The sequence below is a fragment of the Mobula hypostoma genome, chromosome 20 (assembly GCF_963921235.1).
Source record: "Mobula hypostoma chromosome 20, sMobHyp1.1, whole genome shotgun sequence".
Lineage (NCBI taxonomy): Eukaryota > Metazoa > Chordata > Chondrichthyes > Myliobatiformes > Myliobatidae > Mobula > Mobula hypostoma.
This window is the reverse complement of record NC_086116.1, coordinates 57689496-57708638: the sequence shown is the minus strand read 5'-3', so window position 1 is coordinate 57708638 and position 19143 is coordinate 57689496. Positions and strand designations below refer to the sequence as shown.

General features: G+C 44.4%; 1 protein-coding gene across 1 annotated transcript; it reads left to right on the top strand.

The window, feature by feature from the left end:
* LOC134359235 (carboxypeptidase A1-like) lies at positions 1-17820 on the top strand. The gene is made up of 10 exons (XM_063072191.1): positions 1-85; positions 1484-1618; positions 2413-2511; positions 6180-6281; positions 6664-6765; positions 7621-7731; positions 9967-10057; positions 11953-12152; positions 15601-15685; positions 17455-17820. The coding sequence occupies exons 1-10, from the start codon at positions 56-58 to the stop codon at positions 17637-17639; spliced, it is 1140 nt and encodes a 379-aa protein (XP_062928261.1). The 5' UTR covers positions 1-55; the 3' UTR covers positions 17640-17820.
* Positions 17821-19143: the final 1323 nt, after the last annotated feature.

Sequence of the window (19143 nt, the reverse complement as noted above, 5' to 3'; positions counted from 1 at the left end):
CAGAGATCAGGTGCTCCGCATCACACTCAGAGATGAGGAACAAGCCGGTCTGGTGATGTCCATGGAGGAACAAGACCATCTCCAGGTAAGGCCATCTTCACCTGTGGCTGGGTTAGCAAGTGTCTGGGAACCAGGCGTGAAGCGCCCCTTGCCCAGTGAGTGGGAGCCCTGTTGTGATCTTTTCACCAGCCGAGCTCGGTCCTTCAGCGCTGTTCCAGCCAGGCTGGCAGTGGCCCAGGTTCGGCTACCAGAATCCCCCTTGGTAGAAAACAAAATCACCTGAGACACCTGACATGAGGGATATGGGCGGCCACTATCGCCTGCGTGTTACACTCGCCGCCTGATGCTTGGTCGGTCCTGTTGGGATTGGTACCGCTGAAACAGCGGAACCCTTTGTATGCTGCTGCCGAATAATCTCATTACATCATAGAACATAAGAGCAGAATTCAGTCATTCGACCAGTCGAGTCTGCTCCGCCAGTTCACACATTCAGGATATTTACAAGGACAGGTGTGATAAAAGGGCCCGAAGGGTCATTAGGGACCCGAGTCTCCCCAACCACAAGCTGTTCCAGCTGCTACCATCCAGGAAATGCTACCGCAGCATAAAAACCAGAACCAACAGTTTCTTCCACCAGGCCATCAGGCTGATGAACTCACGCTGACACAACTGTATTTCAATGTTTTATTGACTATCCTATTGTACATACTATTTATTATAAATTACTATAAATTGCACATTGCACATTTAGATGGAGATATAACGTAAATATTTTTACTCATGTATATGAAGGATATAAGTTATAAAGTCAATTCAATTCAATTCATGGCTGATTTATTATTCCTCTGAACCCCATTCTCGTGCCTTCTCACCGTATTCCCCCGGGATCAATACCAATTTCCCCCGGGATCAATACTGTATTCCCCCAGGATCAATAAGGTATGACTATGGCTATGACTATGTAACCTTTCACATCCTTACTAATCACGGACCTATCAACCTCCCAATGACTTAGCTACCTGTGACAATGAAATCTATAGGTTCACCACCCTCTCGCTAAAGAAATTCTTCCTCATCTCTCTTCTAAAGAGATATCCCTCTTTTCTGAGGCTGCACCCTCTTGTCCTAAACTCCCCCCCCCCCATGACTGTTGAAACATTCATGGATCTGACCAGAAGGATATTTGGCAGTTCATACTGGGAGCTGGTCGATATAGTCATACTTTACTGATCCCGGGGGAAATTGGTTTTCGTTACAGTTGCACCATAGATAATTAAATAGTAATAAAACCATAAATAGTTAAATAGTAATATGTAAATTATGCCAGGAAATAAGTCCAGGACCAGCCTATTGGCTCAGGGTGTCTGACCCTCCAAGGGAGGAGTTGATATAGCCCACAGTATGGTCATAGTGACATCCTAAGGAATGTAAATTATAATGTAAATTCCGTATTTGTTCTTCTTCACCCCCCCCCCCGACCCAGCTTGACATCTGGCGGAGTCCCGTCAAGACCGATCTCACCATGGATGTCCATGTTCCTCAAGGGAGCCTTCAGTCCTTCAAGGTGTTCCTGGAACACAATGGCATCGAGTATTCAACAATGATTGAAGACTTGCAGGTACAGCAGTGAGCCAAGCTGTGAGAAAGAGGGTTTCAAATAGTTTCAGTGGCCTGTGCTAAAGGAGAATCAGAATCGTACTTATTTTCACTGACGAACCTTGAGAAATACGTTGTATCGCGGCAGCAGTACAGTTCAAGACATAAAAAATTACGATGAGTTATGGAAAAAAAATGCAAAAGAGGACTAACAAGGTAGTTCTGTTCGTGGGCTTGGGGACCTTTTAGAAATCTGATGGAGGGGAATAAGTAGTTGCTAAAACTATTAGGAACTATACAACGAGCAACTCCTGAATGTGTGTGTGAGAGAGAGAGACACACACACACACGCAGATCAGGTGTGTGTTTCAGTGCACTGGGAATGTGTGAGTGTGAGAGAGAGACACACAGATCAGGTGTGTGTTTCAGTGCGCTGGGACTGTGTGTATGTGGGAGAGAGTGTGAGAGAGAGACACATACGCAGATCAGGTGTGTGTTTCAGTGCGCTGGGAATGTGTGTGTGTGTTGTGTGTGTGTGAGAGAGAGAGATAGACACACACAAATAGGTATGCATTTCAGTGAGCTGGGAATGTGTGTTTGTGTGTTGTAGAGAGAGGTGGGTCAGTGTAGGATGCATTCAGGATTAGACTGGGCTTTTGCTGGGATAGAGATGATGCTTTAGAAAAGAATTATTGTTCCGATATTGAACTTAATTTCGCTTCCCTTCCAACATCATTCAGACAAATATTGTGGGGGCTTTGGTGCTACGGTGTCAGAGTTTGAAAGGCCTGTACAAATCCACATTTCATCTTTTAGGTGATGATCGACAGTGAGAAAATTGAAGCGGAGCAGTCAACCCTGATGGAACTCACCTCTTCCACCTTCAACTACGGCCAATACCACACTCTGGAGGAGGTGTGTACACACTCGGGAAATTGCTTCACATTTGTCTGCTGAAGAATAGCGACACTGCAATGGGGGAAGGGGATGCCAGGGGAGGGCTACACTGGTAGATAGAGTACTAGCACCAGGCTGCTTCTGGCGCCTTTGGTCAGTATGTGACGTTACTGTAGATCCAAACTCCAGGGTCATAGAACTGTACAACAGGGGAACAGTCCAACTTGTCCACGCCAAATCAGGTGCCTTATTGAATTAGTCCCATGTGCCCTCGCATTGGCCAATGTCTCTAAATCTTTCAGTCCAAAGCAGGTGGAACAAGAGTATTAAATAACTGGTAAAAGTAATTGGTGTGTAAGATCCACTCTCGTGATTAGCGTTAAGAGTTCAATTCCCGTCATTATCTGCAAGGAGTTTGTACGTTGTCCCATGACCATGTGTGTTTCCTCTGGTTGCTCCAGTTTCCTCCCACATTCCAAAGACCTACGGTTAGGGTTAGTAACTTATCGACATGTTATGTTGGCGCCAGAAACGCGGTGACACCTGTGGGCTGCCTCAAGTATATCCTTGGACTGTGAGGGTCATTGACGCAAAACAATGCTTTCCACATGTTGTTTCAATGTAAATGCAATCAGTAAAACTTATTTTTCTGCGGTCTGTTGGGTATCTAGAGCAAAATTCGACACCACTGTCAACTTACCTATTCGAATTGCCAGCCTCTGGTTAGATTGATTAGTATATCCTCACCCAGAAAACATTTAGAAAAGATCCAAAGCGCATTTATTATCAAAGAATGTATAAATTATGGCCCTTGAGATCTGTCTGCTTACAGGCAACCACAAAGCAAGAAATTCAAATAACCCAAATTTTAAAAAATCCACTGCGCAGAGAAAGAGGGAGGTGAAAAGCACATTGTGCGAACAATAGAAGGAAGCCCACAGCATCGCGAGCCAGACGAGTCCCAGCTTTGCCCTGGGCACCCAGAGTGGGTCCAGGCCAAGCCCTGGTCCCCAGTTTTCACACCAGTGGCGTAGAAACGCGCAGTAGCTGGCTCCGTTCACAGCCGCAGTGAAGGAATGAATGGAAGAGCGAGCAAAATCAGCCTAACCCTTGCCTCCGTACCCGACACTCGGGGCTTCGAGTCTATCTGGGCCGACGTTGAAATTGTCCAGCCTCCAAGCAGTTCCACGTTCTAGAGCTGTGATCCTGCTGCCCCGATACGCCTGGGCCACCCCGCCCGAAGCTGTCTCAATCACACCACATCGGCTCAGCGCTTCCATCAATCCAACCTCGTGCCCGGGTTCGGTGGACGGGCATGAAAACTCTTCTGCGTTGACTGCTCTCCAAGTCACTCACTCCATCTCCAGTGGCAATACCAACACCGTTCGAACTCATTGGCCTCGCAATGCCCTCGAACCAGCCTCGCCTCCTTTCAGTCTGTGGTGATAGTGCACCACAATTTGCTTCATGAAAGATGTTATAAGTTGTGTTTTTAGTTGATTCTCTTGCCTTATGATTTACTAGTATGCTGTCACACATCTTCAGTAGCCAAGAGTACTGCCGCAGACCACTGCTTAATGCGTTGAACTTAGTCGTGGACTGAATATGTGTTAGTGTCTGAAATCCAACATCACCCCTCCCCAAGGCAACAGAGGCTGTGATTCCAGGTCAAGTTTTTCTCTCCTGTTAGTTTCCTTTCCGTGTTCCTCCAACAATCCAAAAGCATTCTCTGGTGCATGTTCCTCTTCCCACACTCATGTCTGGCTGATCCACACACCCACATATTCCATCCCAGGTCTTTGCCTTTTCAACTGATCACCCAGCCTCAGGCCCCTGTTTAATCTCATTCACAGAAAGCACCAACCCTAACCTGGTCTGGCTGTCCCGCTCAGCTAGGGCAGGGGATCTGGGGAGGTTAGCAGCCTCCCCATTGATGACCTTTCATATAGTGGTTCTTGTTTCAACTACCTTCATGTGATTTTTTAAAAAAAGGCCTTCCCAGAGAATGTTTTGGCACCAAGGAAAGAAAAATTTTCCTACATTCCATCTCCACGGTGGAGGTCAGCCCATCTCCTGGCAGATGAACACAGGATTGGGTGGTCTCCTCGCTGGGACTTGCTGGGACTCGCAGGGGATCATTCCTGCTTTCCTCAGCTGCACCTCCATAAACCAGCTTCAGTTATTGATCATTATTGGTTTATTATTATTATGTTGTGAAAAGATTTTGTTTGCATGACATCCAGGCAGATCAGGCCTCCAACGAGGCAGAAGAAAGACAGACAGAATGCAGAGTATAGGGTCGCAGTTACAGAGAAAGTGCTGAGTAGGTTGACAAATAAAGTGTCAGGGGTCATGACAAGGCAGACTGGGGAGATCAGGAGTTCCTTTGTTAATGTTTGGGAGGGCCACTGAGGAATCTGACAAGAGCAGGGTAGACACTGCTTTCAAACTTTTGTATTGTCTCCCAATGGAAGAGTGAGACGAGACAATGACTAGGATGGGAGGGGACGAGACTAGGGTGGCCGTTTTCCTGAGGCAGTGGGAAGTGTAGGCAAGTCAGTGGAAGGGAGGCTGGTTTTTGTGATGGACTAGACTCTGTAATTTCTTGCAGGCATGAGCAGATCGGTTTCCACACTGAGATGCGATGCGTCCGATTAGGAAGTTTTCATTGGCTCACTGTAAAGACATATAGCCCATTTCCAGCCTCCATTCTAATCCTGGATAGTCAGACTTCTGTTCAGCTGTTCAGACCCCACCCAATTTATCTCCTCCGTGTGACAGAGTTCTGAATTACCCCTATGAACTATGCTCTTGGAAAAGAGAGAGAGGTGCCCAACACAGACACCCTGTTAAAAAGAGACAGAAAGAAAGAGTGAGAGGCGAAGACTGCTCACAGCATGTTTACACTTTCTACAAGGACATTAGCCACTTCCAAGTTCTTACAGAGAGAGAGAAGGGAGGAGCTGTTTGATGGACAGCTAGTATTCAGCACAGTGAGATGAATAGAAGGTCAGATGATAGACCTGGAGGCACATGGTTTTGGACACTGAATAAGCTTGGTTGTGCCCACAGAAAAAGTGGGTTTTGGAGGATCGATCAGTGGCTCCTGCGCTGTGAAAAGGGAGTGACTGGTGGGGAGTTATTTGTGTGACCAACCCTCACCTGGGTTGATAATTCCACCACAGAAGAATGGTCCCCTTTGTTGTGGTCACAGTCAGTGACTTCTAAGGGATTTCAGAGGACAACGGGAAGATTGATGGCGTCAGCTCACCTGAAGACTCAAATCTCTCCTTCTCTCTCTCTCCATCACTACTCAACTCAATACCATGAACTGAACTGAACTTTACTCATCATCGTAAGACTACCTATTTACCCCTAGAATTGAAGAAGCTTGGTTTTCATATATTTCCACACTTATTTATATATATATAATCATTGCTAACCTGTCTGATATCCACATTTATATTACTGTATTGCATAGTTACTAATAAGTACCATTCGTTAGTAGCAATACCAGACTTCAAAGTGTTTTCCATCTCTGCTGGTTCTTTAACCCGTCACGGGGTATGTGATATCCGCTCTGTTTCCCTCCCCAGGCTCAATGCCTTGTGGACAACCTGGTTTCAAGACTTAAAATGTATTTTCCTTTGTGGTTAATTTTTAATCGTCTCTCACTTTTGTTGCAGATCTATTACTGGATGGACAGTATGGTTCTTGAGTTTCCTGAGTTGGTTCAGAAGCTGCAGATCGGGACATCGTTCGAGGGCCGCCCACTCTACGTGCTGAAGGTATGGGGAAGGCTGACAGCGAGGTAGTGTGACCAAACACACTTTATCAATAGACCCAGAGGGTCAATGCCATTCCAGATCACCTCCCCATTGATGAACTTTTATATAGTGGTTCTTGTTTCAACTACCTTCATGTGATTTTAAAAGAAGGCCCTCCCAGAGAATGTTTTGGCACCAAGGAAAGAAAATTTTCCTACAATCCATCTCCCCGATGGAGGTTGCCCCATCTCCTGGCAGATGAACACAGGATTGGGTGGTCTCCTCACTGGGACTCGCAGGGGGTCGTTCATGCTTTCCTCAGCTGTACCAACTCCCCGTCGTCATGTCTGAAATATCCTCTCGGACCGCTGTTCTCGTTGTAACCACCTCTCCTCTTGGGCAGTTCAGCACCGGAGGAAACCAGCGCCCTGCCATCTGGATCGACAGCGGAATCCACGCCCGCGAGTGGGTGTCCCCCGCCAGCGCCATTTGGATGGCAAAGAAGGTAATGGATGGTTCATTGGGAGCGTGCGTGGCGGTGGGGCCAGACGCGTGTGTGACAAGTAACGGACAGTTCATTGGGAGTGTGCAAGGCGGTGGGGCTAAACGTGCACATGACAAGTAACGGACAGTTCATTGGGAGCGTGCAAGGCGGTGGGGCCAGATGCGCGTGTGACAAGTAACGGACACTCATTGAGAGCGTATGAGGCAGTGGGGCCAGACGTGTGTGTGACAAGAAAAGGACAGTTCATTGGGAGCGTGCAAGGCGGTGGGGCTAAACGTGCACATGACAAGTAACGGACAGTTCATTGGGAGCGTGCAAGGCGGTGGGGCCAGATGCGCGTGTGACAAGTAACGGACACTCATTGAGAGCGTATGAGGCAGTGGGGCCAGACGTGTGTGTGACAAGAAAAGGACAGTTCATTGGGAGTGTGTAAGGCAGTGGGGCTAAACGTGCACGACAAGTAACGGACAGTTCATTGGGAGCGTGCGAGGCGGTGGGGCCAGACGCATGTGTGACAAGTAACGGACACTCATTGGGAGCGTGAGTGGTGGTGGGATCAGATGTACATGTGACAAGTAAAGCGAATTTTTACCTTTCCTGCTGGTGTCTTGTTCAGTCTCACTGTTTGCCGAGTATTGTCTGCTGAGCCTCTCTACCTGTTTTCTTTACTTTGTCCGTGTCTCTCTTCTGCTGTTGTGTTCCTCACCAATGGATTTCCCCAGGGGTTTAATGGTGCCACAATACCGACCTGTATATGCCAGGAATATCCCTGCCCCTCTGGAGCATCAGGTCTGCTAGTGTTAGTCCGACTTTAACCCAGGACCAGAAACCACATGTCTTCTCTTTCTCTGACAGATCTCTAATGACTACGGCCAGGATCCCTTCATCACCTCACTGTTGCAGAAGATGGACATCTTCATGGAGATAGTGGTGAACCCTGATGGCTATGTATACACATACACAAAGGTCAGTAAGACAGGCTTCCTGCTTGATCGTTTAGCCTTGTTGTAAGTTACCCCTGGAGCAGGCAGTATGGTTATCCATTGCAGGCACTGACCACCACACCCCCACCTCCATCACTTTTCACCTTATTGTCAGCGCGGAGGGCTGATCAAACGGGTAAGGGTTCAGGAAGTCCAACTGCCTGGTGATTTATCACATTTTAACCCAACCTCAGAAAATGAGCAGAGAACAGCTGCCACAAATTCTCTCACTCGTTCACCGGTGAATGTGGCCAGGAGTCCTCCATCTTGTGAACCTTATCTGCTGTCTTTATAGTTCCAGAGAAGCTGCTCTCACTCTTGTGAAATGATTTGGAATATTCAGAGCCTGTAAAAGCTATGAAAACTGGTGTCTCTTTCTCTTATCTCTGCTCTGCCCAGGCAGTTTCATGAACCTCACCATTCTTGAAATTTTGTTTGGTTGCCATTAAGATTCAAGGTTGTTTAATGTTATTTCCTGTGCACGTGTAAAGGAGGGCAAAATAGTTGTTACTCAGAACTGATGCAGCACAAAGAAAACACACGAAAGATAAAGAACTCAATAATAATACAAAAGCACACAATAAATATGAATACATGTGTTAGCTTATATACACAGATTGATTGTATGCCCATAAAGTGTCGCTAGGCTGTCTATCAGGTGACTGACAGGAAATAATAACCTAGTGGTGGAGGTGTTGATCAGTCTTACTGCTTGGGGAAAGTAACTGTTTTTGAGTCTGGGGGTCCTGGTGTGGATGCTACGTAGACCCCTCCCTGATGAAGTGGGACAAATAGAACAGGTATGGGATCCTTCATGATGTTACTGGCTCTTTTCAAGATGGCCTCATGACAAGGCCGTAATACGGTGCCCTGTGGCTCTGGATGCCGTGAAATTCATTATGAAACAGAAAATGTTGGAGACACTCAGTAGGTCAGACACGTCTGTGGAAGAGGAAGCAGATTTAGTTCAAAGCCCTCTCCACTGCCACAGACGCATCCCTCTCACTCATTTTTCACCTGAAGCATTAATCCCATTTCTCCCTGACCCGAACATTCCCAGTTCATTTCTTTTCATTGAACTGACCCAATCTGAATTGAAAAGAATTTTGTAATATTGAGCAAAAAAACCTGTTGGAGGAGCTGAACAGATCAGGCAGCATCTGTGGAGGGAAATGGACTGTTTCATGTCAAGACCTTCATCTGGATCAAATTTCCCTCCAGATTCCGGCATCTGCTGCGTTATGTCTCTGTAATACTTGGACTTTACTGGGGCACTTTAGATCCAGTATTGTGTAAGAAGAAAGGGTTAATTGATGACTATGGGGCAATTAGGGAACAGTGATCACAATATGAATATCATATACAAATTCAAAGTGAATTAATTCTATTGAAAACACAAGAGATTCTGCAGATGCTAGAAATCCAGAGCAACACACAAAATGCTGGAGGAACTCAGCAGGTCGGGCAGCATCGATGGCAATGTTTAAACAGTCAATGTTTTAATCCAAAACCCTTCATCAGGACTGGAAAGGGGGAGGAAGCCAGAATAAAAAGGTGGGGGGAGAGGAAAGAGCCTAGCTGGAAGATAATAGGTGAAGCCAGGTGGGGTGGGGGGGTGGGGAAGGTCAAGGGCTGGAAAGGAGAGGAGAGTGGACAATAGGAGAAAGGGAAGGAGGAGGGGACCCAGGGGGAGGTGATAGGCAAGTGAGAAGAAGTCAGAGTGTGGTATGGAGGAAGGGGGAGGGCAAATTTGTTCACCGGAAGGAAAAATCGATAATTCCATTGAAAACTAAGGTGCTAAATACATAGAAAAAAAACTACTGAGGGACGAGGTGTGAATTGAGTCTGACAGAATGGAAAATTACATTAAAGGTCATGACAGTGTACTGGCAATGAGTAATGTTTAAAGATTTAATACATCGTTGACAAGTAGTCATACTGATTGAAAACAAAACTAAAATCCACTTAAGCCATCTTGATAAACGAGGAAGATTCATTAGATCAAAGGAAAAGGCTGTAAAATCATAAAAACATGTAGCTAGAGAATTAGGGAGATGGGTACTAGAGCATCCCTGCGGATGACAACATCCTTGTGAGGTCAAAAGACAAACACTGTGGTTTCCTGATGACTGGGTATTGGTATTCTTTGAGCTGAGAATAGAATTTACAACATTGCTGTCTATTTACTGATGGGATGAGTATCTTGTGTTCTTTCTAGAACCGAATGTGGCGCAAGACTAGGTCCGTAATTCCTGGAAGAAAATGTGTTGGGGTTGATGCCAACAGGAACTTCGATGCTGGCTTTGGAGGTTTGTGAGCTGATTTTTAAAAATTCCTTGTCTCCTCAACAGCCTTATTCTACTAGTTAAAGTCTACTTTTGTGACTTAAAGGATGTGCTTTTCAGTAAAGCTGATGCTTTTGCAGTGTGTTTTGAGGAAAGTTCGAAGTGCCTTAAAATAAGAACAAGGCTGGACAAGATCAGTATTATCTGGAGAGCCATTGGGCCACTGTAGCCATCACTATTGTGTCTAATCCTGTCTTAATCCAACAGTGAGAGTTGTAATTGTGGAAGTATGAATGGACCTTACACAGGGTCTGGTGGTTTGGGTGAAAAGGTGGCAGAAGAAATGTAATGCTGAGAATTATGAGGAACTTCATCGTAACGAACAGAGTGAATGGTTGAATAGAGATACAGAACCATACAAAGTTTGGAATATATATGCAGAGTTCATTGAAAGTGATGTTGCAGGTTGAGAAATTGGGTTTATAAGTATGTAAGATCCTAGTCTTTAAAAACAAAGGCACAAAGCCCAATAGAAATTAAATCATAGTGAACCATTAGAAAACACAGGTTCAACTCAGTTCTAGGTGCTACACTCAAGGAAAGATGTGAAGTCTTTGGAGAGGATGCAGAAAGGATTTGTCAGAATGAATTTGTCTCAGGTTCAGGCACTTCAGTTGTACACTGAAGAAGCTCTTTAGATCTTCAGGACCATACGATGTTGTGAGGAGATTTGACAGAAACCACAAACTGTACAGACATAACAGATAGAGTTTAACTATTCCATTGGCAGCAGGATTAAGCACCAGAAGACATAGAATAAAGGTGATTTGTGAAGAAACAATAGTGACTATTTTACAGTAATGGTTAGGGGTACACATTGCCAGGGCAGCAGTGGGGGCAGATTCTGTTGTAAGTTCAAGTTCAAGTTTAATTGTCATTTAACCATACACATGAATACAGTCAAACGAAACAGTGTTCCTCCGGGGCCGAGGTGTAAAACACAGTACCAACAGTCACACATGCCGCACATATCATTATGATAGGTGAAAAACACAGTTACAGAACAAGTAATAACCTAGCTCAGGTCCCTGTGTGTCATGGCCTGTAGTTTGATGGTGCGTGGATGTTGTCTTGGAGCCATGTTTCTGCAGAACAATCCCATAGCAGTTTCTCATTTCACACAAGTGCAGCTGCAGGTGAACTACAATCCAGCTAGTGTCAAAAGAGTTGAATCTTAATGGAAGTAACATGAATGGCTATGGGAAGTGGCCAAGAGAGTGTGACCAGCTGGATTGTTTTGTAGATCTGATTTTGTAGAATTCTTGTTTATTTATTTTTTATTTATTTAGTGATACACCGCAGAGTTGACCCTTCCAGCTCTTCAAGCCACACACTGCCTCAGCAGCCCCGATTAACCCTAACCTAATCTCAGGACAATTTAGAATGATCAATTAACTTACCTGGTATGTTTCTGAACTGTGGGAGGAAACAGGAGCACCCAGGGGAACCCACACACCCCACGGGGCGAATGTATAGAGACCCAACTTGTAATAGCATTGTGATAAAGGAAATTCAACAGTCTTAATACCCTCTTTCTTGCTGTAACCATTCGATAATTCTGTAATATGAGGGAAATCTCAGCTAGACTGACTCGGAATTGATTTCAGAAAGCAAGGCTAGTTAGAGATGGGCGTTAAATCTGTTGGCCCACACCCCATGAACGTGTAATAGAATTCAAACAGTGAATCACATTGAATGCAGCTGACTAACCGGACAAGAAATTCCAGGTTCACACAAATGGATGGTGGACATCATCACCTGTGATGGCACTCTCAGGAGAGGAGGAGGTAAGTAAGACTGCCAGCCATGTGCTTGTGTATTTGTGTAAGGATTGATCGTGCCTGCGGTTCTGGTGACAGGTCCTGGAACCAGCAGCAATCCGTGCAGGGAAACATACCGAGGACCATATGCCAACTCTGAAGCTGAGGTCGCAGCCATTGTGAACTTTGTGCAGACCCACAGAAACATCAAGAGCTTCATCACCATTCACAGTTACTCTCAGCTCCTCATGGTCCCCTTTGGGTACAAGTGTGAGGAACCCATTGATTACCCGGAGCTGGTAAGTCAAACCTTACAAATATTGATGAATTCTTCATTCCCCGTCGTTCTTTCTCACCAAACCATAATTTTTATCTTTCCTTCATTTCCATTCTCCAGTCAGCCACTGCTTTTTACAGCAGAGGGGGAGAGGTTTGGTTTGGTGAGGCTAAGCACATCAGTTAATGCTTCTGAGCATACAATGATATATTACAATGTTGTCCTGTCTTGTGTAGGAGACATGATACAAGCAGTGAAATGGACCTGTTCAACATTCCCCTTCTCAATCCAGGGATTCAGAAACCAATGTTAGTGTCTCTGGTCCAATACCGTGGGAGATGGTCATCTCAAATTTGACCACAAATTGACCCAGTAGTCCACTGGCTGACCTGTTTGGAGGTTGCTCCTTGCTGCTTTTGCCTACTGAATTATTATGAGGGTTGGAGTGGATGGGAAAGGAATAAGCAATGTCCAATTATTTAGTGCATTACCAAAACACCTTCTTCAATGATTTGTTGCTGCCCATTACCCCGCTGGCATTTAGGGCAGCAATGAAGGTCCCTCCATCTCTGGTGGCGTTCAGGGATTCCTTCATCGTGTCAGTAGCTTCCTCTTGGTTTTCACTACAATCAATGATGCAATTCCCATGTGGAGACTCAGGAATACCATCACACTGAGATGTAGAAGGATTCTTCGTTGCTGTTTCCGTAACAATTTTGTTTGACCAGTCAGGGTTGTTAGCCCTGAGCTGAACCCTGGAACACAAGGGACCAGTGGACCACTCTTAGTCTATCCTCTATCCTTTGACCTGTTTGGCATGTGTGACCATACCAAGAGCCAAAGCATAAAACCCTGACTCCCGTCAACATAGCTCTCTGGGTCACTGAGGCAGGCAAGCCTCTAAACCTGATGACAAGGTTGTGGTCTTCCTGGAGGTTCTTCAGTGGAGGATGCTGTAAAGACTCACTGCCTCACAGATAAATTAAACGTTATGAAATGGACTGTTTATTAATAACGGACCACGACATCAAGTTTCATTTGGGGCTATCTTTGCCTCTAAGTTAGAAGAATCGGAAAGTTTTCAGGCCCGTTCCAGTGACTTAAGCAGAGTACAAATTCATGTGGTACTGGAGTAACAAGGATGATGTTGCTCGGCTGAGATGCTGAGAAGCCCTCAACCATCAAGCTCCTGAACTGGTGTGGATCACTTCACTCACCCCAACACCAAATTAATTCTGCAACCTATGGACTCACTTTCAAGGAGGGACTTTACAAATCATGTATGCAATATTTATTATTAATTGTCTATTTATTTAGTTTCCCCCTTTTTGTATCTGCACAATTTGTTGTCTCTTGCACATTGGTTTTACCCACCTTTGCTTGTATGCTTCAATTCTATTGTATTTCTGTGAATGCCTGCAAGAAAATGAATCTCAAGCTGCATGTGGTGACATATATGTACTTTGATAATATTTTGAACTTTGTATTGAAGGACTGTTGGCTAAATTTGAAAGATCGTATGGTGCATTTTTGAAGGAAAGCAGGGAGCTCTGACTCTTGGCTAACATTAATCTTTCAACTGTCACCAGCATGGGATTGAAAAGTGGAAATCTTGGCAGCTGCATTTACCTACAAAATCCCAGGACTTACAGAAAGTAACTGGAGATTCAAAAATCTTCCCTCAGCACAATCCTACCTAAACAGTGGTAATTCTTTGCAACCCAAGTATGATACAGTCATCTGGTCAAAATACGTACTTGTGGTACATAAAGAAATGGAATAATTTAAAACTTTGAATAGACAAATGCTGTTTTGCTGATGGCAAATCTGTACCATGCAAAGTGAAAATCTAACTAATATCACACATCAATCATTTTATGGCCCCTGTTTTCCTCTTCACTCCCTATTCCGTTGCAATCCCAAATTTTAACGGCTCTACAATTGATCTTCCTGCTGCTCTATAAAGACCAGCTATTTCCATCAAGCAGACCATTCCCCTCAGCATAATAATATCTCAAGTGAGCAGAAAAAGGTTAAATGTTACATGGTTTGAAGCTTGATGGAGGTGTACAGAATTAATGGCAATGGGATGGTCAAAGCACTGTTTGATGTGCTAAGTGATAATATCAGTCTCATCTACAACCTTCTGTGAACTGGTTTATGATGGTGCAAATGACTTAAACCCATAGTTGCTGGATTGATGCAGGCCAGATTTCTCAGTCTGTGGGTCAGCCTGTGCTCAACAGGCAATATTGTTTATTTGTGAAGGTGTGCTTTTAACTTCAATTTACTGCTTTTAACTGAAGACTGGCTCTTAATTGAATCGATATCTGCTCTGTCCACATAACTCCAGAGTACTCCCGAACACTGGCACTGCAAAGCATTGTGTTAACTGCTAATCCACTGTAATTCAATAGGTAGATTATATCAATCGATTGAACAGTTCAATACAGATTGGGAGAATGGACAGGAAAGTTGCAAATGAAATACAATGTTGGAAAATGTATGGTCTGGTCGTGCACTTTGGTAGAAGAAATAAAAGTGCAGACTATTTTCTAAATGGGTAGAAAATCCAAAAACCTGAGCTGCCAAGCGACTTGGGAGTCCTTGTGCAGAACACCCTGAAGGTTAACTTTCAGGTTGAGTCACAGACAATGTCTCAACTTGCGTATTGTGAACAGTTTTGGGTTCCTTATCTAAGAAAAGATGTGCTGGCGTTAAAGAGGGTTTGGAGGAGGTTCAGAAGGATAACTCTGGGAATGAAAGGGTTTTGGGCTCCTTATCTAAGAAAAGACATACTGGCGTTAAAGAGGGTTCAGAGGAGGTTCAGAAGGATAATTCTGGGAATGAAAGGGTTATCATATGAGGAACATTTGATGGCTCTGGGTCTGCACTCGCTGGAATTCAGAAGGATCGGGGGTGGGGGGGGGAGAGAACTCATTAAAACCTTTCAAATGTTGAAAGGCCTAGGCAGAGTAGATGTGGAAAGGTTGTTTCGCATGGTAGGGAAGTCTAGGACAAGAGGGCACAGCTTCAGGATGGAGGTGTGTCCATTTAAAACAGATGCAGACAAATTTCTTTAGCCAGAGGGTGGTGAATTTGTGGAATTTATTACCACAGGCAGCTGTGGAGGCCAGGTCATTGGGTGCATTTAAGACAGAGATTGATAGGTTCTTGATTGGACATGGCATCAAAGGCTATGGGGAGAAGGCCGGGGAGGAGAAAAAAAAAAGGATCAGCCATGATTGACTGGCGGAGTAGACTCTATGGGCCGGATGGCCTAATTCTGCTCCTATGTCTTGCGGTCTTATATAAGGTATATCTGAATGAAGGAAGCAGTTTAATGGCTTTTGATCTGGAAGGAGCCAAATGAAAACGCTGAACAGCTTTTCTTCATTATATTCCCAGATTTTTTTTAACGGACTATAGCAGTAAGATCTCGTTCTGACTCCGTTTATTCTTTGTTTCAGGAAGGACTTGCTAATGCTGCTATCAGGTCTTTAAAATCACTGTATGGAACACCTTACAGGGCTGGAACCATCTGTAATATAATCTGTAAGTTGAGTAATCTGGTCATTTAAGATGGTAGTGAATACTGGCAATTTGGGTTGATGTTGCAGTGTTCGTTGAGTTTGGCAATTAACCTGCAGACATTTCATCACTCAGTGCATAGTTGTCAATGTTTCTCTCTGGGAATGCTCATGTCTATATAGGCCCCCATTCACTTGCCTCGGTCCTGATTGGCTACTCCTTCAGTTGACCTTTCAGTTAATGTGGTGTCCTTCTCGGTCTTCATGTTCTCAGTCTGATAGAAATCCAGATAGTTAACTATTGTTTACAACAAATAACCCCATCTACGCACCTTCCATAATGTAGCAAAAATATTATATAATTTCACAGGAGCATTGCCAAGCAAAATAGTAATTGATCCTAAACCATGTAGGTGGAAATTAGGGTAGATGGTGAAAAGTTTGAAGAGCACAGGGAGAAGAGGCAAGAAGATTTTTTGGAGAACATTACTGACTTTAGGGTCTGGACAGCTCGTAGCATGACCACTCGTAGAAGAGAAGCAATTTATATTCGGAACATCATGCAAACCAGCCTCCTCTGCATGGACTCTGTCTATACCTCTTGCAGCCTGACTAAAAGTAGCCGGCATAACCAAATACCCAACGCATATGAATATTTTCCCTTCCACTTTCTCTGCCCATCGGTCAGAAGATACAAAAGCCTGAATGCACGTACCACCAGGCTCAAAGGCAGCCTTGACCCTGTGGCTATAAGACCACTAAACAGTTCAGGGATGAACTGTTAACATGACAATCTACCACATTATCATCATGTCCCTTGCTGTCTATTTGCACTACACTTTCTCTGCAGCTATTACACTTTATCCTGCATCCTGTTACTGTTTGACCTTGCACTACCTCAATACTCTGTTGTAATGAACTTATCTGTACGGACAGTATGTAAATTAAGCTTTTCGCGGTACCTTGATATGTGTGACCATAGCAACCCAATTCCAAAAATAAACCAGTTCCAAACTGGGAGTACATAGGATCCGGCAGAGTGAAGGTATGTCAGAGATTATAGAAACAGTGGAGGAGAAAATATGGAGGAATTCCAAAAGTAATGTAACAATATTAAATTGATGCCTTTTCCTGATTGGCCTGCTGTACTGATGGGGATGACTTCACTTGGGAAATGGGACTAGACTGGTCTGGGCTGGTGACGGATGAGGTGTCCAGTGTAAAATAGATTTCCACTATCAGACTGAGCCAGGACCATATCCACCAGCAAGGCCCTTGTGTCCAGTTGACAATCTCACCTCAGACAGAAAGATGGATTACTGAATGAGATCATGGCTGATGGTTGATCCATGTGTGACTGTAGTCCCATCAGGAATCAGCTCAGGAGAGATGGAAGAACCCCACCATTATCAGGTGGTTTCTATTGTGAGTTCAAGGACCACTCTGAGGATTTTATCAATACTCCCAGGGTAATAGTGGATTTAAAAAAATGAACTGGCATTAATTATCTTAGGTAGACACAAAAGGTCCTATGACAGCGAAGATCTCCCATTCTGTCTAATGGTTAATCCTCAACTAACATTGTTAAAACAGATTACTTGGCCATTGTTATGTTGATATTTGCAGAAATTTGCTGCCCTTCGTACTTTATGACCATGTAAAAGTACATCATTGGACTGAAAAGCACCTTGGATCACCCTAGGGCACTAAATTAATGCAAGTCTATTCTTTGATTTATAAAGATAAATATTAAAACACTCAGAGCCTGAAATGTTTCTTTCTCTTCCTTTTCAGATCAGGCTAGTGGAGGTAGCATTGACTGGACTTACAACCAGGGCATCAAGTACTCATTTGCCTTTGAATTGCGTGACCAAGGTAGATATGGTTTCATGCTGCCATCCCGAGAGATAATTCCAACTGCCCAGGAGACCTGGAGGGCAATGCAGACAATCATGCAGCATGTTGCCGACCACTCTTGACTTTGCAACCAACTGGTACCAAAACACACAGGGTGAAGCAGAGTTCAGATCGGGGCTCAATTTTGGCCCACAATGGTTACTTATTCCGTCAACCAAATAATCTGAGCCTTCTGTGTTGCTTCTGGTATCATGTGTACTTCTGTCATGGAATGTAACAAGATCTATTTCAATAAAACAAAGACCAGAAAGGGATTAAACTTGCTAATACTTGGAATTCAGCGTGTTCTGTGTGAGATGTGGATTTTAATTACAGAAAAGGAACTAAGGGCTGAAGGTGTAACACTTTAAAAAAACACTAGAGATTCTGCAGATGCTGGAAATCCAGGGCAAAACGCACACACCCCCTCCCTCCCCCGCCACCCACCAGGTCAGTCAGCAACTATGAAGGGGAATGTCCAGTGTTTGCAGAATCTCCTGTTCCTCTCCTCTCACTTTCCCAGCAGTCACTGCTTTTCGGATGAGAGAAGCACCTACCAAGAGCAATGGGTCATCCTCACCACGTTTAGTTACCTTACTTACTTACTGACTGTTATACTGTTGGCATTTAGGGCAGCAATGAACATCCTCCATCTCGGGGTCTGTCAGTGTTCAGGGTTTCCTTCATCATGTCAGTAGCTTCCTCTCAGTTTTCATTATTATCAGTCTTGGGTGGAGACTCAGGAATATCCCAGCATTCGAATGTTTGAAGGAGTTTTCGTTGCTGTTTCTGTAACAATTTTGTTTTATCGGTCAGGGTGGTTAGTCCTGAGCTGAACCCCTGAACCTGGAGAACTGGTGGAGCTCCCCAGTCAGGCCTTTACCCTTTGACCTGTTTGGCATGGGTGACCCCCACCAAGACAGAAAGCATAAAGCCCTGACTCCAGCCAAAGTAGCTCTCCAGGTCACTGAGGCACGCAAGCCTCAAAACCACAACAAGGTTGTGGTCCTCTTGGAAGTCATTTAGTTACGCAGATCACATTTTACATAAAAGGGTGTGTTGTATTAGGATGAGGAACTCAAGGCCATCCAACTTCTCAGACCAGTTCTTCTATTCATTAGGTCATTGCTAGTCCAAACCAAACCCAGATGTGTTTGGTGACCTTTTCCTGTTAGATACCATTGGATCACGATAAAAACAATGATTACTGCCTTTGGCAAAGTCCTTCTACAACTGACTTTGCATTGTGTCACAAACACGAGATTCTACAGATGCTGTAAATCTTGAGCAACACACAAAAATGCCAGAGGAAATCAGCAAGTCAACACATTGCATTGCATCAACCATCTTGAATAGAAGAAACAGAAGTCTGTACCCTTCAACTTTCATGTCCTCCAGGCATCCCAAAATATTTTACAGGCAATGAACTATTTGGCAATGCAGTAATTGCTCTAATGCAGGAAAATGCACAAATGATTACTTCTCCTTTCTGAAGTGCTATGAGCTGAACAATGAATGCGGGTTAGATTATGAGGAATATTCTACAGTTCTTCAGTTTGCTTCATGTCACTTTGCAAATCCAGCTGG